General features: G+C 43.2%; 1 protein-coding gene across 2 annotated transcripts in view; it reads left to right on the top strand.

Annotated features, from left to right (window-relative positions):
- The window catches only part of CFAP99 (cilia and flagella associated protein 99), a 36,180-nt gene extending 10,330 nt beyond the window's left edge, over positions 1–25,850 (top strand). For both annotated transcript variants that reach the window (XM_081005513.1, XM_081005514.1), the window contains exons 6-16: positions 2,584–2,752; positions 4,837–4,917; positions 6,221–6,292; positions 7,200–7,253; positions 7,712–7,800; positions 10,074–10,278; positions 11,469–11,610; positions 18,203–18,354; positions 19,163–19,368; positions 21,666–21,846; positions 25,338–25,850. In XM_081005513.1, coding sequence (XP_080861639.1) covers positions 2,584–2,752; positions 4,837–4,917; positions 6,221–6,292; positions 7,200–7,253; positions 7,712–7,800; positions 10,074–10,278; positions 11,469–11,610; positions 18,203–18,354; positions 19,163–19,368; positions 21,666–21,846; positions 25,338–25,496 — 1,510 coding nt within the window. In that variant the 3' untranslated portion in view covers positions 25,497–25,850. The remainder of the gene's footprint in view (positions 1–2,583; positions 2,753–4,836; positions 4,918–6,220; positions 6,293–7,199; positions 7,254–7,711; positions 7,801–10,073; positions 10,279–11,468; positions 11,611–18,202; positions 18,355–19,162; positions 19,369–21,665; positions 21,847–25,337) is intronic.
- Positions 25,851–26,110: the final 260 nt, after the last annotated feature.

Here is a 26,110-nt window from a genome sequence, read left to right as displayed (position 1 = left end):
GCGGCTTAGAAAAAGGGGGGGGAGCGAAAAAAAAATCTCAAGACTTGCAAGACATTTTCGTCTTGCGAAGCAAGCCCATAGGGAAATTCGTCCTGCGAAGCAACTCAAAAACGGAAAACCCTTTCGTCTAGCGGGTTTTCCGTCTTGCGAGGCATTCGTCTTGCGGGGCACCACTGTACATGCCTAGTCCACTAAATCTGAGGTGTCTCAGAATTTCATGGCCACCATAACAACCATGGGTTTGTCCCAATATCACGTGGCAGTCCTCAGCATAGTTGTCAACTGTCCCTTATTTGGCGGGAAACTCCCTTATCCCAGCGCCGTTTCCCGCTGCTGTCCCTTATTGATGATATCCCTTAAATTTCCCGGGTTTCAAAGGAAGCAGCTCCTCTCCCTCCCTCCGTGCCGGCCAGGGAGGAGGGAGGCTCCAACTGTGTTGCTTGGCTGCGTTGCTCATCCAATAAGGAGTCTAAGAACAACTGGGGGATGGAGCTTGCGTACCTTGTGCCGATCAAATCGGCCGCATTGCCTGGGGACTCGCCTTTGCTCAGCGCTTCCCAGCAGAGAGGTGACGGTAGTTTTCCTTGCTGCATCCCCTTTGCCGGGTTGCTGCGCTGTGGGAACCACCGCTTGAGGCTTCGTTTGGCTGCTGGCTGGGCTTTCTGCCTTTGGCTCGGAGGGGCTCAGAAGCTGAACATACCTGTGACCAGAAAATCCCTTATTTTGGCTGCTGATCCCTTATTTTCGAGGCTGCTGGTCCCTTATTTTCAAATCTGTAAGTTGACAGCTATGGTCCTCAGCCCTGATCTGATTTTCTCAACCAGGTAGAAAGAGGATGATCTGAAAATGCAACAGGTGAGATCACATCCTGCTGAGATTTAGGGAAGTTTTTAATGACTGATGTTTTAATGTGTTTTTAATCTTTGTTGGAAGCTGCCCAGAGTGGCTGGGGAAACTCAGCCAGATGGGCAGAGTATAAATAATAAATTATTATTATTTTTATGGCTTCAGCCATTTCCCCCCTCCTCAGAAGTAGAGGCCCTGATAGAATTATCTACCCTCGGAGGTTAATGGAGGCAGTTGGTTTCCAGACAGAAACTTTGAACATTGAAGTTGTGAACAGTGCAAACCTATGCATATTTATTTATTTAGTAAGCTGTGTTCCATAGAGCTTACTCCCAGGTAAGTGTGCATAGGAAAGCAGCCTAAGTAGCTGTGGTGCATTGGCCCTCCTGCTTTGCCATACAGGAAGTGTCTGAGTCAGCTGTTGGGCACTGTGGTTTCCGAATCGGTTCGGTGCTGCATGACCTTTTCTCTGTAAACCTCTTGTTATTAAGGTTCTTAGGAACAGGGGAAGCTGCCTTATACCAAGTCAGACTATCGGATCCTCTAGCTAAGTGTTGTTTAGACTTACAGGCAGATTTATCTTGTATCTGTGTTTTAAACAATAATAGCAATCCAATATGTTTTTGACTTGCTCTGTCCACTTTGATTTGTAATTTAGATTCCAAGCTACTCTGCATAAAATAAAGCTCTGTGCCTCTGGGTTCACTCTTCTAGGGAATTTAGTTATAATTTGCCCCCCTTTGGGCAGAATTAGATTATTATTTTTAAGGCACAGGAGCCCCCAGCCCCCCCCCCCGAGTGGATTAAACCTCCCAAATGGCGGACATAGGTCCAGGGGTGGTTATGGGGAAAATAAAAGGGATTCACTTTTCTCTGTAATCCATATTATGGAGGGCAACCCCTTCCTTCTTTAGGCCAACTAAAACTCCTAAATTCATATTCGTTTTATGTATTTGAGGGTAGGGGAGCGGTGGGTTGTCTCTTGTACTTTCCTGCCTTAAAATAATTAAGAGGTGACTGTGTGGTGTGTATTCTTGATTGTACATTTTTAAAAAGATTAGCAGCTTCAGATTGGTGTTTTTTGGTGTTGGGAGAAGACATCCTACAATAAACGTTACAAGATGAGGCTGCCCTTTATATGGCCTGCTGGATTCTCTGATGGGTAGCAGGGAGACCTCATTATCTTGCTGTTGGGTAGTATAGCATCACAGGTACTTCCCAGAGTCCGATTGGTGCATTCCATTGGAAATGGTATGTTGAGGAAATGTGGATCTCAACATCGAATACTTGAAACTGTACTTCCCAAAAATTTAATACAAATTGGGTCATTCAGGCCACATATGATATGGTCATGGATTTCATGAAATTGGAAGACATTCTATATTAATGTTTATATTATCCTCAACCTAAAAGACAGGGTAAATAAAATTTTAAAAGGCATTGGGGAAAACTGTATAGAGTTTATATTTACCAAAGTTAACAGGCATAAATGGACTTGATTTTAACCATGTCAGACTGTTTCTCCACCTAACTCAGTTAGATGGCTTCAGCCCTCAAGGCAGAAGTGTTTCACATGACCTGATTCTTTTAACTGGATGTTCCAGGAATTTAACCTGGAAACTTATACATACAAAAAATGTACTTCCCACTGAACTGTGATTCCTCCCTTCCGTAGTCTGTTAGAAAAGAATATAAGATAAAAAATGAAAATAAGGTTATATATTTTTTTGTTTGAAGATGGCAGCCCAAAGTGAAACAACTGATCGATCAGCTTGATGACAAATCAATTAAATGCACTGCTACAGTGTCAAAGACAACTGAACCAAAGGCGTTTAACTTGACAGTCCCTAATCCACGAGCTATTATGGTTCCTGAGCTAATTCCACAAGTAGAAAAAACGAAGCCTGTGAGTGTTGCTTTTTTACCAAAGAAAGTTTGTCTGATTTCTGATAATATCTGAACCCTAAATAAATTAACAGACTCTAAAAGGCAAACCTCAGTTGAAGAAAGCGCTACGTATTAGTTATTGAAGATGAATCCTATAAAAATCTTGTTTTTCTGTAGGACAGTATCACTGCCGCTCCCAGCAGCCCCAGCAAGCGCACCACTGGGCCTTGCCAGAGCTACCTGCAGCTGCGGTGGGTTTCCCCATGGCAGACCCTATCGGGCCTCCCTGGGCCATATGTGTATACGCCAGGTACCCCTGAAGTTGGGAGATACCCAACACCTATACTTTCTCATAATACTATAATTGGGACTGGAAGTAGATTCAGAAAAGAAAGTACACCAGATGTGCTGGTGGCCACAGCTTTAAAAGAAGAAAAAACAAATCCATGAATGATCATGGAGCTCTCAATGTCTACTTGTCACGATGACTACCGTATTTTTTGTCCCATAGGACGCACCGGCCCATAGGATGCACCTAGTTTTTTGGGGGGAAATAAAAGAACCCCCCCCCCCAAACCAGGTCGGGGAACAGCGGGATGGTGGCGCTCCGCCTCCCCGCTGTCCCCCGAGCTTGTGGGGCTGGCGCTGGGGAGAAGCGCACTTCTCCCCAGCGCCAGCCTCCAAACCAGGTCGAGGAACAGCGGATGGCGGCGCTGCGCCTCTCCGCTGTCCCCCAAGCTTGTGGGGCTGCCCGATGTCTGCCTGAAGTGCGGGGCGCTCTGCTTCAGCGCTCCCTGCGCTCCATGCAGCAGGCTGCTATCTGCAGCCTAGGGAGCCCTGCGGGAACTCCCGCAGGGCTCCGTAGGCTGCGGGTGTCTTCCCGAAGCGCCGGGCGCTCTGCTTTCAGCGTGCTCCGGGAAGCAGGCTGCTACCCGCAGCCTAGGGAGCCCTGCGGGAACTCCTGCGGGCTCCCCAGGCTTGCTGATAGCTTCCTGAAGCCTGGAGAGCGAGAGGGGTCGGTGCGCACCGACCCCTCTCGCTCTCCAAGCCTCAGCGAAAGCCTGCATTCGCCTCATAGGACGCACACAGATTTCACCTTCATTTTTGGAGGTGAAAAAGTGCGTCCTATAGGGCGAAAAATACGGTATATGGAAACTGTAGATTCGAAGGCAATATGCCACTGAACAGGGTGGATAAAAATCAATGATTTTTAAAATATATATATATAAATTGTTTTTTAAAATTTAAATTGGATTTTTAAAAAAAATTAAATCGGATTTAAAAAAAAAAATGCTTTTGAGGGAAAAATCCTTCTAAAGATAGTTATCCATTTAAGTTACATTACAGTCCAAAGGCTATTCATCAGGAAATAAGGATTCATTTTAAGTTTTTCATGTGTGCTAAAACTCACAAGTTTTTTTTTTAAAAAAATGTTTAACCACATCAGTTAACAAATATGGATACATATGCTATAATGTTATTGTTTTAGTTCAATAAATTGTTTAAATTGTTATTAAGGAAATGATTATTTTTCTCCTTCCAATAAAGCACAGCAGAAAAGTTGTCCAGATATAAACAGTTAACTTATGAAACCTCACAATAATTTCTTAATTATCTGTCTATGTATTTCTCATAGTAAAACCAAATCAGTAATTTTTGATATAATTGTAAAAACTACTCTGAAAATTTATTATTCCAAAAATGAAACCTTCATCTGGTTGTAAATATTAAGATGATACCAGCAAGAATGAGTCTTTCTGTAAAAAAATGATTTAAGTCAAGTCTTACTGACTAGTGATTTAAACCGTTATTTAAATAAATTTGATTTAAATCAAATCCACCCTGCCACTGAATACTAGTTGCTGGCAAGCAATGGGAAAGTGGTGCTTACTGTGCTCACGCTTTGCTTGTGGGCTTCCCAGAAGCAATTGGTTAGGCATTGTCAAAAACAGGGTGCTGGACTAGATATGCCTTTGGTCTAAATTAGCAGGGGTTTTCTTTAGTTCTAAAGCAAACTGTTGAAATATATGTTATTCAAATCCTTTCAGACCTCTTTATTACCTAGTACTTTCTAACTCTAAATTATTGTTTCTGTGTGCTTAGGTTCCTAAAAGTACTTATAAACCCCAAAAACTGAAGCAGCAGCTAGAAGGAATTAAACTGAAGAATCGTCGCAAAGCAGAGGCAAGTTCAGTATTATCTCTTTATAATCTATTTAGGGCTTGTCCGCACTGCTGCTCGCCCCACCACTTTCCTTCAGGGGAAACTGAACGTCAAGCAGGTTTTCTGTGGATCGACATTTGCTGCAATTCAGCGGTGAAGAGCAGAAAAGAGTGGGGCAGTTGGAAAACCACTTGTGATTCGAGGACCCGACCCCGGCTTGGGAATAATAAAGACACGTGGACACAGTATATAAGGTTAATGGGCTAGAAAAGGACCCAACTTTTTTGATTACAGCATGTGAGAGGTATTGGCTTAGGCATTGGACCAACACTAAATTTTGACTCCACCCACTCGGAGAGGGGTGAGTCTGTCTAGGGTTAACCATCAGTAGGGGGAGCCTGTTGATGCAAACACAACTATAAGCTCTCCCCTGATGTCACCGGGGGTCGTGCCATGGCCCTCCGCCCCACATGGCATCGGACAGGATCCACGACCGCCTGATTCCTTTAATGGAATACCCATAAGTGAAGGGGTAGGCGATGGCCACACCTTGCCCTTCCATACACCATCAACACATTCTATTGCCTAACCGCCAAATACCAAGAAAGTTGTGACGATTGCTACGAGGTAGGCGAAAAAAACCAAGAGGCCGGTGCCAATTGCCAATTGGAAAAAACTCCTACCAAGCCCCCCAGGCAACCAGGGCGACCAACCATAGGTCCATAGCAAGGTCAAGCGAGAAGCTACGCCCTAAAGGGAGTGGTGGGTGGGTGACTCGAGGAAAATCGGAGCGCAATGGTGGCAACTGGCGCGGCCGCATTTGAGCGGCTAAACCACGCCCCCGCACTGTCACCCTACCGGGTGCCCATCTGGGGGTGCGCCGCGCCAGCGACGATGGCAGGGCAAGGGGCGGAACGCCCCCTGCGTGACGCGGGAATCGGCTCCCGGTCACAACCCCTCCCCTCCGGAAGGAGGAGAGGCTTTCCAAAAGTTGCTTGCACGCACAAATAACCATGGATTTGCAATAAAATGATGTCTCAGGGGACCTTTAGACACTCTACTTTGCATCTTCAATGCATCCCAGTCCTCTACCCTGGATGCATTTGATCTACTCTCCCCACAAACTGTTAAACCTTTTCACCCCTAGCTTACCATTAATATCTTCATTGATGTTTTCACACAGCCGAACATCCCTGGAGGAGAACTAAAGTGTTAGCCAACTTCATCCACTTTAACTTCATCTTCTCTTTCTACACCCGCTGCGTCCCCACTGCACAAAATGGGGAAGGGTATCATGTTACTGGAATTATTGTGTCCCCTTTAGGAACTGCTTCTGGAAGCAAATGTTAACCAGTTCTCCTGTGCTGCCCCCAAACCTGGATGTCACTGTGGCGCTGTAAGTAAAATCAGCGTGAATATACATATTCAGTAGTGTGGGAATGAATAATAAGTCTGCCTCCACTATTGGGGTCTTAGGATCAATCATTTTACTGAGATTTCTTTGTTGAGATCATAATATTGAACTGCAGTTTTTGTATTGACTATTAAAACAACACAACTAGTATAGAAGAATGACATACAGTGTAATCCTTACTTGGATTGCAGCTATGAGCCAGGTAGTTCCTACTACACATCTCATTGGGGCCACAAGCTCACTAAGTGGCCTAGGCAAGACATTTCTGCCCCAGCCTCAATCCCACCTCCTTGGCCTGTAAAAGTGGGGGGAAGGATATAACTCTGGACCACCTTATTGGGTAGTTGCAAACATTGCATAAATAATGTAACCTATCACACATTCCCCATCCTGTCATAACCCTAAGTAAGCAAATTGAAGGCTTTCTGGGGGGAGGAAGATGGGGCACTTTGCTTCTCTAGCTACGGTTTCTTTCTTGCCCTTCCTGATCTATCTGCTGCCACATTTTCAAGCTATCATTTAGGCACCAGGCAAAAGCATTTGTTTCCCCAGGCTTTCAAGAACTGCTGATGTTACCATTTTAAACTTACCACAGTGTGATTTTGCTGTCTGTTAAACATTTGAGTGGGCTTCCAGTGCTTTAGTTCTTTTGAACTTGCTATATTAGTATATTATAGTATAGTATAGTATAGTATAGTATAGTATAGTATAGTATATTAGTAGCATCAGTGTTATTTTTCTTACTACTCTGTTAGTTACCATAGGGACATAAATTTGTGGAGAATGTGTGCGATAGAACTTACGTAAAATAAATAAATACTGACTTTTCGTGTTCAGAGGCAATATACCACTAAATGAAATAATTATTATATTTATATTATATTATTAGGGTATAATTCAGACTGTTGCGGAGACCTTTCAAGCTCAGAAGATCCAAGGGGAGGTGAGCAACTTGTTTGATTATGTTATCCTGATGTTCCAACCAGCAGGAAGTAAGAGGTAAAATTTCAGATTTGGTATAAAAGTTAGTAGTTCTGCAATTGAGGGCACACCTCTCTTTAATAATTAAATATCTTAGGTAAGAATCCTGGTTTTAATGATGTTTTCCTTGTCCATCATACCCTTAGCTCAATGTAATACACGGGGGATGCTGAAGTGTTCAGAATACAAATTAAGGTATTACATTAACCATTTGAAGTCCTTAAAAAGTTCTTTAGAATTTTATTGGCTGGTAAGCAGTATAAATATCAGCTGTGGATTCAAACTTTCAGCACCATTCATTAAAGCTTTTCTAAACTGCCTTTATTATATTTAAATCATTCCAAGATTCGTTATTGCTTTTGTAATTCTTTTTGTATTGCTTTTTGTAATTCTCTATTTATGTGCTAAATTTCCTGGCAGATTGACAACGTACCTGTGAAACTAAACACAACAGCGATCTTAAGAGAAGGTGTCCTTTACCAACGAAAAGTGGAGCAGGAGCTTAATAGGTACTTTTTACTCTCCGTCTGCTTCTGTTTGTGCATATGCATTAAATGAAAGATGTCACAGAATCATAGAATTGTAGAGTTGGATGGTACCTCAAGGGTCATGTAGTCCACACCCCTGTAATTCTGGAATCTCAGCATTGCATTAAAGTGAATTAATCAGTTGTTCGTAATATAATTATTCGCTTCTTTTCCAAACCTTCATGAAAGATTCCAGAAGTCAGCTCATCAGAAGCTTGTTACTTCTTCAGGTGATGACAAGGCCAGAGCTCTGCCTGAGGAGAAGGCATACTAAGAATATGCCATATAGTCCTCTACAGTCCAGCCCAAATTTGGGGTGGTGAAGGACTGCAATGCAGGCCTCTTAAATAGTGCTTACCTGGTAATACATTACAAAACAAATCAATATTTCAAATCACTGTACCCCAAGATCACACTGCTGAAATACAATCATTTATTTTCCAAAACAAAATTAAATAGGTATACGCAGCCATGACTTGATAGAAGTTTATATAATTATCTGTATAAAATTATAGAGATAATAGAAAGTTCTCTCTTTCATAGTACAGTATTACGAGTTCCAGACAAATGACATTGACTGACAGTATGTTTATTATTTTTTAATTTCTAACGCTGTATTGTTTTTAATACTTGATTGGGAGCCGCCCAGAGTGGCTGGGGAAACTCAGCCAGATGGGCGGGGTATAAATAATATATTATTATTATTATTATTATTATTATTATTATTATTATATACCGCTTTATATTTTTAATAAAAATCTCAAAGCGTTTTACAGCATATTAAATCAATAAATCAATAAAACATTAGGAACAATAAAACATGAGGCCGGGCGATGTTCCTCCGGCCTCATGAGGAGCCTCTTCAGTAGGGCTGGTGAGTGTAGGTTGAGGACAGGCAAAAGGAATGATTTCAAACAATACATGGAATTCACTAGCACAAGATTGGTGATGACCAGGAACCTAGACAGCTTTAAAAAAAGGGATTAGTTAGGGACATTTATCAAATATTTGTAGAATAGATACACGTACAGAAGTGGGATACCTGTGGACTAGCTACTGCAGGCAAAGAACATGTGAAGGCAATTGTTCCTGCCCTAGGTAGGAGCCGACCACTGCTGAAAACTGAATGCTTCATTAGATGAATGAAACAAAAACTAACTGAAGCAAAGACTTCATTATTGGACAACAGAGACCTTGTAGCAATTACTGTATTTTTCGCTCCATAACACACACTTTTTTCTTCCTAAAAAGTGAGGGGAAATGTCTGTGCGGCTTACGGAGCAAATGCGTGGTCCGTGGAGCCAAATTGCCCAGGGGCAAAAAGCAGATCATGCTTTTTTTTTTTAAAGAGGGAAGTGGGTGTGGAAACAAAGCCACTAATCAGCAAGCGATTGGGGAGGGAGATAAGGGATGCTAGCAATAAAGGAGGCTGCCTGGGAGGGGTGAGGTAAAGACAGCAACCTTGCAAAGGGTGGAAACAGGAAGACTAAATCAATGAGGAGAGAAATTAGAAGAAAAGGAGGAGCAAAAAACTGCTCCAGCTAAGGAAAAGACACTAAGGCAAACAAGAGGGAAGGGAGTGTTGAAAGGAAGTAGCTGATTGGTGGGATTGGGAGAGAGATAAGGGACACTAGCGGAGGCTGCCTGGGAGAGGGGAGGTAAAAGCCCATGGATCCTCAGGATTTTTTCATTGGGTCACCCAAATTCTCCATCAGATCACATAGCATGTCCATGGCTATAGCCTGCACCAAAAAAATCAAGCATCCACTGTTTCCTGGGGCTGCAATGGTGCAAAAATGTGGTTACAAAGCAGAGATCCACATGGATCCTCAGGATTTTTCCATTGGGTCACCCCAAATTCACCATCAGATCACGTAGCATGTCCATGGCTACTGCCTGCACCCAAAAAAATCATACACCCACTGTTTCGTTCAGAATATTTTTTCTTCTAAAACTATGTGCGTCTTATGGTCAGATGCATCTTATGGAGCGAAAAATACGGTACTATACATTTATGAATGGGATTTTTATTTTCACTACTCGTGAACTCTGAGGTAATGTTTTCAGTGAGTTCTTTACCATAGTCCCAAAATCTTCCCAAGGTAGCCACAGACCAGTTCAGGCACCTTGATTTTAAAAATAATTTTTTTGCCTCATTTGAACTCACTTATTATGTTGCTATGTAATGCCACGTTCACCTTGACAGCTCTACTCTGTTCAGTTCCTCAGAGTAGCCTGTTTTCTTTTCCTTACAGGATTGAACAGCTTTTACGAGGGGCTCGGGATCCTTCTGAGTTTCTGGACTGGCAAAAAGAAATGTATGAGAGAGATTTGAACCAAAAGCTGGCAGAAGCAGAATGTAAGAGGCTGCAAGGACAGCTAAGCCACGAGGAGGCCATTCTTGCACGTCAGAATCGCATTCTGGAAAACCATAGAAAAGCAGAGCAGAAGAGGGAAGAGGTACTCTATTACTATACTGTTCATATTTTATCTCGCCACGACTCCTGTGTATGGGTATGTTCAGTGGCAAAATGAGGAAGAGGGTGTGCAGAAGAGGCAAAGTCCACATCGAGAGACAACATCGATTTCAAAAAGGAGTGGGATCCATCTATAAACTACCGTGTTTTTTGCTCTATAAGACTCACCTTTTCCCTCCTAAAAAGTAAAGGGAAATGTGTGTGCGTCTTATGGAGCGAATGCAGGCTGTGCAGCTATACCAGAAGCCAGAACAGCAAGAGGGATGCTGCTTTCACTGCAATTTTTCTTCTTGTTTTCCTCCTCCAAAAACTAGGTGTGTCTGGTGGCCTGGTGTGTCTTATAGAGCGAAAAATACGGTATATAAAAAGACAGTATAAAAATTTGGACCCATTGGCAGGTTTTGACTAAACTTTCACAACTATATAAGAGGTAAAACCAGCAGGTTACAGAATTTGTTTAATAAATCAATACGGAAATATGGGATAAGCCAAATAGGGGGAGGGGAGAAATATGGATATATAAATTGTTCAATTAAGATTTGTGGAAAATTTCTACACCATGTTGGACCAACTTCCTTTATCTGCCTTAATGCTGGTGTCAGTACTGTTTGTGAGGCAGTGGGTGGCACCACACAAGATTAGTTTTACAAGGAGTGCATCTGCACTCCTTGTAAAATCAATAAAGAGCATATCAATAAAGAGCCCAATCAATAAAGAGCATATCAATAATCAATATCAATAAAGAGCATCATTTGCCACTCAGCGGCTGCCTTGTAAAACATGATGCAGTCTACAGCCTCAGAAACAATACCGGTATCAGAATTAAAGAAATGGACAAAGGAGATCCAAGAATGTCATCATAAAGTTGTTAGCCCTTAAGGTACAACAGTAATCTTTGCCGATTTTGCTGCAACAGACTAACCCAGGTAATCTTCAGCTAGGTGTAGGAAAATGATTAAAATCAGGTTTGTTTCTTTAGCTGTAGCTCTAGCAATCTCAGGTTTAGGGCTTTCGTTCAGATTTGAAAGAGTAAAGAATGCTTAGCATTTTAAGGTCAAGGAAGCTTGCTTATTTATTTATTTAAGAAATGCATGCTTAAGATTTTTTAAAAAACAAAGCAAGAAGCTTGCATTGTAATTAATTTATCTGGCTTCAATTTTGCTTGGAGTTTAGGAAGCGGAAATGAGCCAACAGATTGCAGAAAGGCGCATTCAGGAAAGGAAGGAAAGGGAAAAAATGGTGCAGCAAGTGGTGGAAGGACGCAAAAATGTGAAGCAAGCCCGAATGAAGCTCCAAAAACAGAAGCACCAAATAGGTACGAGTAGTGCCAAATCCGTATGTCTTTTTAAAAGGTACATTTTCTTCTGATTTGCTCAGCAAAGCATTGCTATATAGAGAGAGAGAGATTCAAGTGCTGTGTTATAAATAGCTATTGAAAAGCTCCTGTTGAGAGATATATGAAATCCTGAGAAATTCCACCGATAAATATGTCTGCACAGAATTTGAGAGCCAAGTGACAAATTTGCTTTTGTTGAAGGATTCACCTAAAATATGCTTACTGTGTGTAGGCTGGCATGGGAAACATGATGGCTTGCTTGTCCTGATTTGCCAAGACCTTGTGACTTTGCAGATTAGTATAGCATCCTTTCTATAGTTTCCTTCCAGTGCTTTGTCCTTGCCCCCTGTGAGGCAGCCATGTGCCTCCACCTTCCCTCATACTTCTAATATTGATTGATTGAATTTATATACCACCCTATACCTGGAGATCTCAGGGCAATTCACAAAAAAGGTCACAATATATAAAACCAGAATAATAACAGTCCTATAACACCCCCCCCCCAAAAAAACAGTCACATTTTAAAGGGTATAGGGTGTTGATTAGGTCAGCCAAATGCCTGGTTAAAAAGGAACGTTTTTGCCTGGCGCCTAAAGGTGTATAATGAATGTGCCAGGCGAACTTCCCTGGGGAGAGCATGCCACAGGCGGGGAGCCACTGCAGAGAAGGCCCTGTTCTCGTGTTGCCACCCTCCAGACCTCTCAAGGAGGAGGCACACAAAAACGGGCCTCAGAAGATGATCTCAGGGTCCAGGTAGGTTCATATGGAAAGAGGTGTTCTGTTTGTTTCGCCTCCATTTTCTTGGATCCCTTGCTTCCCACAGCTATTTCTGACTCTTTCCCCCTTGATGCGTGTGTCTCACACACATACAAAGTCTTTACCTTTCTCTCCACTCCTCCTCTTCTCTGTCTTTTCCATGGCGCCTGCAAGCAAGGACGAGCTAAATGGGTGGATGCCAACCAAGGCACTACAATATCTGCTTCTAGTGAAGCCATGCCTAAAACCATCTTCAGCAAGGCCACTGGTCCTCAGCTGCCCACTCTGAATACCCCCAGGGGCTTCTCTTGGATCTTAGCATGTATTGCCCAGCATTGGAAGAGTAAGTCCATCCTGCCATGGACGTTCCCAAATGATTCATCTCTTGGCTGCAAGATGCAGTTGTGGGGAGAGCAGGAGAGCAAAGGAGACATCCTCATCCGCTCCCAGCCACAGCATGGACCAGATTCCATGTATCTGAAAGCAGAAGGCATCAGGGTTTTGAGCCGCCGAGACCACATAACACCGGTCTTGAAAGACCTACATTGGCTCCCAGTACGTTTCCGAGCACAATTCAAAGTGTTGGTGTTGACCTTTAAAGCCCTAAACGGCCTCGGCCCAGTACACCTGAAGGAGCGTCTCCACCCCCATTGTTCTGTCCGGACGCTGAGGTCCAGCGCCAAGGGCCTTCTGGCGGTTCCCTCATTGCGAGAAGCAAAGCTACAGGGAACCAGGCAGAGGGCCTTCTCGGTAGTGGCGCCTGCCCTGTGGAACGCCCTCCCACCAGATGTCAAAGCGATAAACAACTACCTGACATTCAGAAGACATCTTAAGGCAGGCCTGTTCAGGGAAGTTTTTAATGTGTGACATTTTAGTGTATTTTTGGTCTCTGTGGAAGCTGCCCAGAGTGGCTGGGGAAACCTAGCCAGATGGGCGGGGTACAAATAATAAATTATTATTATTATTATTATTATTATTATTATTATTATTATTATTTGAGCCCACTACTCACGTTGTTCTGCGTTTACCCCTGCCTCCACATTTGGTGCAGCGTTCATTTTCTCTAGAGAATAGCTCTTCAACCACAGGGCCAGGCAGCTGTTGCTGCCATGCTGGACTCCAGTCAAGGCTGACCAGACCAAAGGGATGCTATTTGAAGTGTTTGGGCAAGGATGTGTTCTTCTGATGAGACACACATTTGATGAATTTCTCTGCTGTCGTAGAGCCTCTTTCAATTAGATGCCTGCTTCTTGCCTTTAGTGAGAGAGCTCTCTTTTGAGCAGGGGCAGTCTTTTTCTCCCTTCTTTTTTTGCTTTCTATGCTCCTTCTGTAGCTTTCTAGATTTCTCCTGGAATGGAAGTATGCTGGAGACTAAAATGCAGACGTTGTTGACATTTCCATTCCACCTTAAGGAACAGGCATGCTTGCAACTCTCTGAAGCTAACAAAGCCAAACAGGATCTGTTGTCTTGATACACCTGTATAGGACATTGCACAGTAACCCTGACGTCCTTAAACAGTTGCATCAACCATTCACAATCCATTAGTGAATATGACAGTGCATTGAGTTCAGCTTCACAAGAACTTAGGTTAACTGTGGTTTGCCTCTTGCACAGCCAGTCAAACAGACACTGGTTGTACATGCAGCTCTCCCCGGATGTGCTTGTGCCATCTTTGGTGTCACTGCCAAAACTTGCATCTGCAAAGATTTCAAGACCTCCAGATTCCTAACCAGTGAATCTGAGTCTGTATGTAGTGCATAGTACCTTTGAGATAACGTGCTTGAGAGCTTTCCAATCTTTAACAGTAGGATTGTTAGCACAGCTAACATGGCAGCAGCTGGGGACCCAGGAAGAAATGGTAGGAGTCTGGTGGCTGCAGGAGCCAGGAGGTGGGAGTTGGAGGGAGCAGGGATGCCATATCACCCTCACGCTGCTCCCTGCAATCTGAAACAGCGCTGGGGTAGGGGGAAAGGTTCTTGGTGGCCAGAGAGGGGGATCCATTCACAGGTCTCCGTACAGTTGCCAAGTTCCTAAGGCCTCAGGTGCCTCTGCTACCATTTCCCTATTCTCTGCTTCACATATTCCCTCCTCAGTTTCAGGGTCTTTGCTCAGTCCATTTGCCCAGCTGCACAATAGCATCCTGCTCCTTAGCTCCTGTTCTGCTGAGCTGCAAAGGAAGAATGTTGTGCAGAGCTCTCTCTCTCTCTCTCTCTTTCTTTCTCTCTGTTGGGGTAAAAATGCAGCATCTGCAACTAACATTACCAAAGTTTGGGATTTTGATCAGTAAAAAGATTACCTGGAATGGCAAGCGAAGCTGTCACCTGTCTGCTGCCATTTGAAACCACCTGTCTTTGTGAGCAAGGCGTCTCAGCAATGGTGACCTTCCAAACCAAACAGCTTAGCGCTAGGAAATGAGTCGCGAGTTAGCCTTTCTGTAATATCACTCCTCACTGGAATGAAATCTGGAAGAGCAAACATGCCCAGGTGTCCCATGGAAATTGTGAGTGAGACTTCTTCTTCTTTTTTTTTAAAAAAAGCTTTCGTTTTGCAGTAATGCTAAGGTAACAGCCATGTATATTGCTCCGTGAATTGTCATTTTAGGATTAATAACGTGCATTATAAATCAAACATGGAAGTGGTTCCCATGTTGCAGTTGGAGAGTCAGAGGGAGTCTGTTCTGTGCCACTTGCAGATCGCTTCTCTAGGGCTTAAAAAGTACAGTATCATCTCTGACCACCAGAGGCCCACATGGGAAGTTAGTGGTTTTCCTTCTGCTAATCACGAAACCTCCTTCAGTACAGTACATTACATCACAGTAGGCTTTCCTTCCCTTCTCTAAAAAGTCGATTTCTAACTTCAAAGAGGCTTTGCTGACTGACATTTCCAGGAAGCTGCAGCGTAAAATGGATATAAGCACAGAAAGAGATCTAGTCTACCTTCTTCCTCCTTCCCAAAGACGCCCCTCTCCATATCACTGTAGCAAAGGGAATGGGAAGAAAAAGTTAAAACATCAACAGCAACCCTGTGCAATGCGCCTTTGGGCTGAACTCCCAGTTGTTCACTCTTCTGAGGCATCTGGATATGATTTTCCCAATACATTTTCCTTGGCTAAAGGGCTTCACCCTCCTAGGATCCAGAGTTGCCAAAACTCAGTCATACCTCCCAAACAAGCCTTTCACCTCTTTCTCCAGGCAAAACAACCCCCAGTTTTAGTGACATCTGAGGGAGGGGGAGCACCTTCAACACATCTATTATTAGTTTACCCCATAAAATTTATACAGTGGACCCTCGGGTTATGTACCTCTCTGGATACGTAATCTTTGGGTTGTGAAAGCGGCAAACCCGAAAGTATTTTCCCGGGTTTTGCCGCTCGCACATGCGCAGAAGCGCTCTGCGTGCATGCACAGAAGCGGCGCCTCTGGTTACGGATATTTCAGGGTGCACACGGACTCCCAGAACAAATTAAATCCGCATCCAGAGGGTCCACTGTATAATGCTTGATTGTATGTATGTATGTATAAATAAAAAAATAATCAATCTCCCAAGTGTTTTACAAAATGTAGAGAGGTCACATATTTGCTAGGGTCTATCTCTAATTTGCAGGTAATAAATAAATAAAAAGTTGGATCTCTGTGACTCAGCAGATCCTTCCGTTGGCAGACAAATAATGCACAACGTTCTGTCTCCTCAGTGAAGAAGAGCCCTGCGCACAGCATTTCTGTAGCTCCAATAAGTCCCGTCATGTGGATGCCTCAGCCAGCCTAGGAATGAAATACTGATGCACTTACACTGAATGGGGCTTCTGGGCTGGCAGAGTGAGCCATCCCTTCTCCCACTTCTAGTTGCACTCTTCATGCCTCGGTCTCATGAGTTTCCCCCCCTTAAAAAAATTGTTTTATTGAATATTTTCTTGTGTATTAAAAAAGCACATCCACTTTCAATTCATAGAGTCGTTTCCACAGTTTACAAGCGGTAGGAGACACCGTTGTCATAGACATTACACAGTTGGGGGAAAAGATAGGAGAGAGATGGGGTGTGTGGTGCTATTTTGTTCTATTGCATAATGTTTGTGCAGTGGTTTTGTGTCGGTGTCAGTCGAGAAGGTCCTTTGTTTATATATTTATTTTTGTTGGCAGTGTGAGAGATTAGAGGATTCCGATCTTGGTTGGTTGAGTTCAGGTGGTTGCTGTGGGGTTTGTTTGTATGCGGGATGGAGTGTTGGGTCAGATTAGCCATATCGGTTTGTTTGCTGTTGGCGGGGATATGTCATTGCTTTGTTGTGCTGCATATGTGATAAAGGGGAGCCACACCGGGGTAAAGACATATGCCTCAGTCTCACGAGTTGAAGGGGAGGAAGCCACTGTAGGGGTTGGTCTGTTCTGTGGATTTTTCTTTCTTTCTCTGTCATCCTTCTGAATCCGACTTAGTCAGAGCTTTGTCACATACAAAAACTGGGCAAAGGTAAAGGACCCCTGGACGGTTAAGTCCAGTCAAAGGCGACTATGGGGTTGCAGCACTCATCTCACTTTCAAGCCGAGGGAGCTGGCGTTTGTCCACAGACAGCTTTCTTGGTCATGTGGCCAGCAGGACTAAACCACTTCTGGCGCAACAGGACACCATGACGGAAACCAGAGCACATGGAAATGCCGTTTACCTTCCCGCCGCAGCGGGGTTGTATTTATCTACACACACAGGCATGCTTTCAAACTGCTAGGTTGGCAGGAGCTGGGACAGAGCAACGGGAGCTCACCCCGTCGCGGGGATTCGAACTGCCAACCTTCTGATCGGCAAGCCCAAGAGGCGCAGTGGTTTAGACCACAACTGGAGGGAAAGTGGAAGAAGGATGCTAAATTAATCTGCAAAATCACATGGCCGCTGCCCAGGTGAATCAGGACAAATAACTCATCATGTAGGTGCTTTGCTGTGCGAGCTCAGAAGGCTCATTCATGGTAAGCAAGTCAATGGGCCATTCCCTGTGCAAAGCATGCAACTCCTATGACACTTTCAGAGTTTACAGGATATAATACAGCACTAGCTTTGAGACAATGAATAATTGAGTCTCCAAGCTGGTGAGCTACCAAGGAATTTTTGAAAGCCAGAATCCCATGAATTGTCCAGCTATATTTTGCTTGAAGATTGGAGGTAGGGGCCTCAAAATGGGTTCGGGAGCCTTGTTGGATCCAGAGATTCCCATAACACTTAAAGGTCTCACGGGGCCAGCCCAAATACTTTTTGCAAATTTTGGTAATTGTGTCATTAGAAAGCTCCAGAAGCTAGAGGTCTCTGGATAAGCAAGGGTAGAGGGGAATACCATATTTTTTGCTCTATAAGACTCACTTTTTCCCTCCTAAAAAGTAAGGGGAAATTTGTGTGCGTCTTATGGAGCGAATGCAGGCTGCGCAGCTATCCCAGAAGCCAGAATAGCAAGAAGGATTGCTGCTTTCACTGCACAGCGATCCCTCTTGCTGTTCTGGCTTCTGAGATTCAGAATAATTTTTTTCTTGTTTTCCTCCTCCAAAAACTAGGTGCGTCTTGTGGTCTGGTGCATCTTATAGAGTGAAAAATACGGTATATCCCTGTAAGTCTACACTGATAGAATCAATAAGCACAGACTCCTAAACACCAGAGAAAAGGGTAGATTTTTGGTATGATTGCCTGAAAGATCACCATGTGTTCTGCTTACTGAGAACCCCAAATCCAATTCAAATTCCGGTCTTGACAGAATTGGGCAGCATCCCAACTTACATTACTAATCCACTCTACTTAACCTTATGCACTGCTATGGAGACTGCACATCTTTCCTACCATTTACAGCGCAGGAAGTTGCTGAAGAAAGCCAGGAAATCCTACTTCAGAGTTTGAAAGAAGAAGAAGAGAGATTCAAGAAAAGATATGAACTGATTCAACAAATAAGAGCAATAGAGTATCTGCCTTTAATGAAGCAAAAATTTGTTGACTTAACCCAGGTGAGTTCATTAAGACAGATTACAAAAGTGCCTGTGTGCATTTATTTGTTACTTTCCCATCCAAGGTTCTCAGTCCAGCACCTGATTTTACAGCTCCTTTGTGAGATAGATTAGGATGAACGAGAGTGGCCTTCTTGGAAATCTCCAGCCATAGGTTGCTAGGGCTTGACTGCCTTAGAGCAACTTCTGGTCAATGCAATAACTAGCCATTTCTGTACCCAGTCATAGCTCTCCATTCCAACTCAAACCTCAAATAATTTTCTAATGAAGTCAGGGTTGTGTGTCAATTAATGTGCAGGCGACTCCCCACTTACAGGGGGATTACATTCCGGGCCGCTGTGTGCATAAGCAAAATGTGTGTAAGGGGGATCCTTGTCAGAGCAGGGAACTAGGGAAATTTCCTTTCTTCTGCAACAAAACGTTCAGAGCTGTTCACAACCCTCCATAACCAAAAGCAACCCATACTCTTACCTGTGCCTCCAAAGCACCAGAAACGGCAGGGAACAGCACGCCCGATTTTGCTGCATTACAGGTTCCCTGCCCAACAGGGTGGTAGCAGTGAGAGCTTCCACATGCCATCTTGAAACCCATACATTATTTTTTTAAAGCCTTTTTGGGCTCCGGGAAGGGGTTTCTCACAAGCCACGAGGACTTCCAGCTCTCTCCTGCCATTTCTAGGTTTGAATTGAAATCAATTGGTTGATTCATTGATTGATTTTCTGGCGCGAGTTGATCATGCATAATTGGGGGGGGGGGGACGCTTGTATAATAAAAAAAGATAGAATTTGCCGGTTTCTCTTCTCTCTAGACTCCTAACCATGGTGTTCTTGGTGAGATGTCCATAGTAGAACTGCAGGAACGCTTAGCCTTACTGAAACAAGCTCAGAAGAAGGCCGAAGAGGAGAAGAGGGATCAGATAATCCAAGAAAAATATGCAAAGGAACAGCTTCTTTTGGACAAACTTGAGCAGATCTCCATGTTCAGAGACCAATTTGGAAGAGCAGCTGCGCTGAAGTTAGTTTGAAGAACTGTAGCATTTATAATACCTAATTGTGGATTATGTATTTACAGAAACAAAACAAATAATTGCTCTTCAAGTTAATAGATAGGAAATAGCTGTATTCTGTGACTGATTTCAGAAGTTTAATTATCACTCCTTTTTAGTAATATTCACAAGTTGAGGGGTCCAGCAGCTAACATGAGTAAATTTTGACATTTAATAGTAAATCTGAATTCTTTGTGCTCTCACTCGATGACCAGAATCACCATTTCAGAGGTAAAGGACCTTGCATGTGGGGGAAATGTCAAAAACAAGTCTCAGGAGTAGATTATTCTGTCATTCACCCTTTCAGAACAAGAACCACTAAATGCCTTCAAAACAAAACACAAAAGCCAGGGTGTGTCCTTACAGGGTGGACTGAAATGATGTTTTGGGTAATTTTAAAAATTTCATTCTATAATGTATATAAATCAGAGAGAACAATTATAACAGATGCCAATTAAAAGATGAAAACAAAACCATTGACTAGGCACGTAGAATAAGTAGTTACACCGTATTTTTCGCTCCATAGGGCGCACCGGACCATAGTGCGCACCTAGTTTTGGGAGGAGGAAAACAAGAAAAAAATGTTCTGAATCCCAGAAGCCAGAACAGCAAGAGGGATCTGGTTTCTGGGATACCGTGTGGCTGTTCTGGCTTCTGGGATAACCGCGCCAAGACTCTTCAGGGCAGCGGGATGAAGGCTCCCCCTGCCCAAAGAGGCTGCGCACGGCTAAGGCAGAAGCCAGGACAGGCATCTTCTGTTCCTCCTCCGGCTTCCAGGTCAGGCGCGTCGCCGCAATGCCGGAGGAGGAACAGAAGGAGTCCCTTCTGTTCCTCCTCTGGCTTCGCATGATAGGCGCGTCACTGATAGCCACCTGAAGCCTTTGGAGCGCAGTGGGAACTCGCGCTGCGCTCCAAAGGCTTCGGGTTCCTTTCATATCATATCCCTCAGCAGTCCCGAATTGAGCAGGACATCCTGGAATTACAGAAGCCATTCCGGATTCTGATTGGATCCCGGAATGCCTTGCAGGAATCAGCTGGCTCACACGAATGCCAGACCAAAAGACGCTTGGGTTTTTCTGTCTTGCACTCTTTCACAAATCACCTGGCTCCTGCAGAAAAGCTCAGGACCAAAAAACAAGCATCTTTGAATTTTGGTCAGTGGGATTTTGGAGAGTGTGACATATGAGTTAAGTAGCAATGTCCAAGCCATTAAAGCAAAAAGCAAAAATAAAAGTTTTCTTCATATAAAGAAATAATATTAGTGCGGTTTTATTGTCAAGTATAGTTCCAAATTTGCCGTGCTTGTGATGATGGTTGTCTTAAAATGATGCTTCTACTGTATATGTAATGAAGGAATGACAAACCATGTAACAAGTGTCCAGAGGCTCTAGTCGTCGTCAAAATATGCATAATTTTCTCCATCATAGCTATACTCCATCTTGAATGGTACTGTGTCCAATGTAAGATTTTGGGCTGTTTCCCATTGAGTTGCAATTAATACAGTATGTGAGCTGCCAGGCCCATACATGAGGCCAATTCTCAATTCTCATTTTTATATATCTACCTTTGTATCATGAAGAATATTCCATAACTGTAATTTTGGACAATAGTTTATTTAGTAATATTTATCATTTCTGCCAAAATTAAATTCCAGAAATCTTGTACCAATGTGCATTGTCACCAGAAATGATAAGCACCAAATTTATTGCAGCTCCCCCAAGAATTAGGTGACAGAGAAGAAAACATTTTGGGCATTTGCAAGGTAATGCGATACCATCTGTGTAGTAATTTCAAGGAGTTTCCCCAAAAGAAACTAGAAACAGATTTTAAGGGTTGTGATTCCCAAATTTTATTCTAACTTTTGGGGAGAATTTGTGTGCCAATATCATCTTCCTAAGTTGCGTTAAGCAACACAGAGTGCAGCTTAGAAATTAATCCTTTTTGCTCTCTACCCATTGTGTTCAATAATTTTAAAAATTGTGTTAAGGGTCTCAGAGCTTGTTTCTTAATTGTTATTTTATGATTGAACTATGAGTTTGATTAAAATAAGTTCGCATTAAGGTTTGACAGAGCTAATTTTATCTGGTTGGTTAATAGGTGTAGGTTGATTAGCGGTATAGAAAAATCACAATGTGTGTAAAATCTTTGGATTCCCATTGTTCAAATCACTTATTTCTCCCCTGCTACAAAAAATGGGTGATCTGATACTGTGACTAACGGGAAAATAACAGCATTTGTTCTTACTTTTTTCTTATTTGCTCTGCAGGCTGGAGGAAAAGAAAACCAAGCCACCGCTTCGCGAACGCATTTTGAAAGATCAACAAGTTTTGGAGCTGAAACAAAAGATTATGGAAAAATCTATGGAGCGTAAAATGCAAGCTGAGAAAATGCAGACTGCATCCCTAAAGTACGACGAAGGGTCAGTCACATCTTGGAGGCCAAAGAAAGTAAGAAATTTCTTGTTCTTGTGTAAATCACTGTCCAAACATAGCATGGAAATAAGTTCTTTGCAGCTGGAACTGGACACAGTATTCCAAGTGTGGTGACACCATAGGTTTGTATAAAGACATTGCAATCTTCAGTTTCACTGTCAGTCACTTTCCTAACGATACCTACCATGAAATTTGCATTGCACAGCTGCCACACACTGGATCATGTTCACTGAGCTGTTCACCGGGCTCCTAATATCTTGTCTGGTCAGTCACTACCAATTCGCACCCCATTAATGTACAGTGGTACCTTGGTTCTCAAACAACTTGGAACCCAAACACTGCAAACCCGCAAGTAAGTGTTCCGGTTTGCGAACTTTTTTCGGAAGTCGAACGTGGTCCATTTTGAGTTTCACACTTCCGTTTTAAGTGTTATGCTGAGGCCCGTCTGTTTTTGCTATTTATTTTGCGTTTTTGTGGCTCTTCTTTTTTGCGTGACTGTGTGGAACCCCGTTTAGCTACGGATTGATTGTGTGACTGCAGTACATTGTTTATTGCTTTCATTTTATGGAACAATGGTCTCGTTTAGATAGTAAAATTCATGTTAAATTGCTGTTTTAGGGGTTGTTTTTAGAAGTGTGGAACGGATTAATCTGTTTTGCATTACTTTCTATGGGAAAGTGCACCTTGATTTTGGAACGCTTTGGTTTTGGAGTGGACTTCTGGAACGGATTAAGTTTGAGAACCAAAGTACCACTGTATATTTAAAGTTAATATTCCTGCTCCCCCCCAAAAAAAAATCACTTTATATTTGCTTATGCTAAACTCTTATTTGCCATTTTACTTTTTACCACCTAGAGCAATTTGGTGCCTGCAGCAAACTTGCTCCCCTTACTGCTGATCCCTAACTTCAGATAGTTTGTGAACAAGCTGGAAAGTACCATTCTCAGTGCAGGTCATAATTGGCGGGTCTCACATCCATTGTGAGAATTGTCTCTGCTTCCTGCCTTTACTGATCCGTAAGATGACCTGCCCCATGACTGCTAAGCTTACTCAAGAGTCTGGTGAGGAACCTTCTGAAGATTTGTTAGGAGCTATTTGAAAGACGGCGGAAACGCCTCTTTCTGTTCACTTACAGACTTACTGGAGAACTCTTCAAGGTTAGTTAGAATAGGACATAACTTGGTGGAAGCCATGCTTCTTCAGAAATACTTGTTCTTCTGTATGCTTGGTAATTTTATCTTTAATAATATTAATGTTAAACTAACTGGCCTGTAAGGTTAGCAATTTCTTATTTGAGTTCTTTAAGACAGCTCAAGTGGTTACCATCTGGGTATGGCTATTTGTTAGCTTTTAATTTGTTGGTGCAGCTTAGAACTTCATGTCTTGCCACCACTATTTGCCTGAGTTTTTGAGACCCTTTTCCTGAGCAGTCTGCTGTATACTGCAGTGAAGACAGAAGCAAATAATTCAGTTTCTCTGCAGTCTCCCTTTCCTCCTTAGCGCACTTCTAACTCCCTTGCTATCCAATGATCCAACTATCCTCCAGCCACTTTCCTGCTTCCAATGTTTAAAGAATTGTTTTGGCGATCTTTTCCCCTCAAAGAATCATTTCTGCCTCTGATAGCTTTCGTGACTCTGTTCATCAACTCTGCTAGCAACCTCTTGGACTTGCCAGTACCTTTCCTGATCTGCAGAAGCTTCTGTTAATTGTAGTTTTGAATAACCACCAAATGTTCTGGAGATTTGACTCTTGACTTTCCCCTTTCAACTTGCTTTTTCCCAGTCTCCTCGTTTTTGAGAAGCTTCCTCTTTTGAAGTCAAATAGGACTGTGTGATTTTTTATTTTTGCAATTGTTCAGTTATGTTGAATTTGATAGCACTGTGGTCATTCTTGCCAGTTGGTTCCACAGCTCTTAGTTCTTGCGCCCGTATTTTTTGCTCTATAAGACACACTTTTTCCCTCCTAAAAAGTAAGGGGGAATGTGTGTGCGTCTTATGGAGCGAATGCAGGCTGCGCAGCTATCCCAGAAGCCAGAACAGCAAGAGGGATTGCTGCTTTCACTGCGCAGCGATCCCTCTTGCTGTTCTGGCTTCTGAGATCAGAATATTTTTTTCCTTGTTTTCCTTCTCCAAAAACTAGGTGCGTCTTATGGTCTGGTGCGTCTTATAGAGCGGAAAATACGGTATATTTAGAAATGTTACCTCTTTGTTGTGACCAGAACATGCATTTACCCAATCTATGTGAGGGTGTAATTGTGGTCACGTTACTACAACACTTACTTCTTGGGATGCCTCCTTACTTTCATGCTCCATCTCAAATTTTTGGTCAGGAGGTGATACGATGATAGTATGTCACCAGTGCCAATTTCCTTTTGGTGCCTGGTATTGCAGTTTACAATTCTGTGGAGTAGTCTGCCTCTGGGGGTTTCTAGCTTGTTTGCCTCAGTGTCCTCTAAGCAACACCCACCACCTGGCATACATCTGGGATCTCCTGGACATTACTGGGATCTCAAAGGCGGAAGTGATTCCTGGGGGGGAATCTGTGGAAGGCGGTGGGTTTTTTGGTGTTTCCGTAAAAAAAAGCTCAAGATCTTTGGGGTTATTCTAGAAAAAAAGCTGAACAATTTTGGGATCTTCCTGAAAAAACCCTCAACTTTCGGGGTGTCCTGCTTTTTTACTTTTTGAAATATGACATCTCTCCCCTTGTCTGTCTTTCCAATAGAATCCGCATGTAGAAATAAATATCCCACTGGTTCTCTCCGTTCTACTAGGTTTGTTATTCCCAGCATATAGCCAGTGTGCAGGTATAGCAGTTAGCATGTCGGAGTAGGACCTGGGAGACCAGGGTTCAAATCCCTATCTGGCCATGAAGCTCACTGGGTGACTGTTATGTACTGAGTTGAATAGGATCCAAAAGGCAGCAGTCTGATTGGTCCTAGAACAATAGGATTCAGAATGCAGCAGTCTGATTGGTCCTAGAACAATTCAGCAGTATGATTGGTCCGCAGGAGCCACCCAGTCCAGCTCCAGGTGGAAGTGAATCCGCAACCTGATTGGCCTACAGGAGAATTCCAGAATTAGCCAATCACGTGCGGCTCATTGTGTAAATAATGTATATAAAGCAGATATTTTGGGGGAACTTTCATTCCTCACTACTATGAGCTGAATAGAGAGCATGAAATCCACACTCGACTCAGAGTATATTTCAGTGACCTTGGGCTAGCCACCGCCTCTCAGCCTAATCTACCTCACAGGGTTGTTACGGGCATTAAATGTGGAGGAGGAGAATCACGTATGCCACCACGAGCTCCCGGGGCAAAACAGTGGCCCCTTCCCCACAACCAGTATCCAGGAAAGCTGTACTGATGCTGGCAACGGGAGTGTGGTTCTGCTTCTAATAGTACTGCCTCTGATCTACATTTGCGGCGGACGAGACCATAAAATGCTTTTCTCTTATTGAACACCTTTGTACCAATACCAGAATATTCTGTGTGTTGCTTCCACAGAAATCTCAGCGTGAGGATCACTGGAAGAAGTTGGAAGAAAGTCAACAGCGGCAGTTCAAAATGCTTCAACATGGTTTTATGGCAAGAGAATTGACTCAGAAAAGGATGACCAATGAGACTTTGAGAACTGGAACCAAGGCTTGTATATTGCGCTCTTAAGTCAGACAAAGCTATTTCTACGTTTATTTCTGTTTATGAGACGTTTACTAGGTCTTTTATACTGTAAGCACCAAGAGCTAGTTTTGGTTCACAGTATCTCAGTATTCTTTTTCAGCTGTTTCCTACCATTACAAGATTTCCCTCCCATTGATGTCAACGGGAGAGAGAATTAATGCACTAAGGCTAGCGCCCTCCCTCCCCAACCCCCGCCTCCTACTCCTGCCCCCGCCAGCACAGCCCCTTTTTGTCATTACCTCCATTGGAGCATCGGTGTCAGACTAGCAAGAGTGGTGGAAATTTCCATGTCCACAGTGGGGAGGTTTGTTCCATTAAAGATAACCCACATTGTGAAAACGTGTCTGGCTGAGTATGTCCTCCTCATCACATGCAATTTACAATGCTCTGCTAAGGCAGTGCCCAGACCACAAATTTGGCAAGAATTCCCTTGCGCTCCTCCACTGCTTGACAATCTCTAGGCTTGCCGACACTAAAAGGAAAGTTACCAACTCTCAGTAACACATAATTCTTGGGAAGAAGCCCTCCTGAATATGATGGGATTTATTTTTGAGTAGACACGCACACCAGACTTTGGCGTAAAACAGGTGTTTTGAGCT

This window comes from Podarcis pityusensis (genome assembly GCF_964106645.2).
Source record: "Podarcis pityusensis genome assembly, chromosome: 5".
NCBI classification, from domain to species: Eukaryota; Metazoa; Chordata; class Lepidosauria; order Squamata; family Lacertidae; genus Podarcis; species Podarcis pityusensis.
The sequence above is the reverse complement of the archived record's forward strand: the minus strand, read 5'-3'. Positions and strand labels throughout refer to the sequence as shown.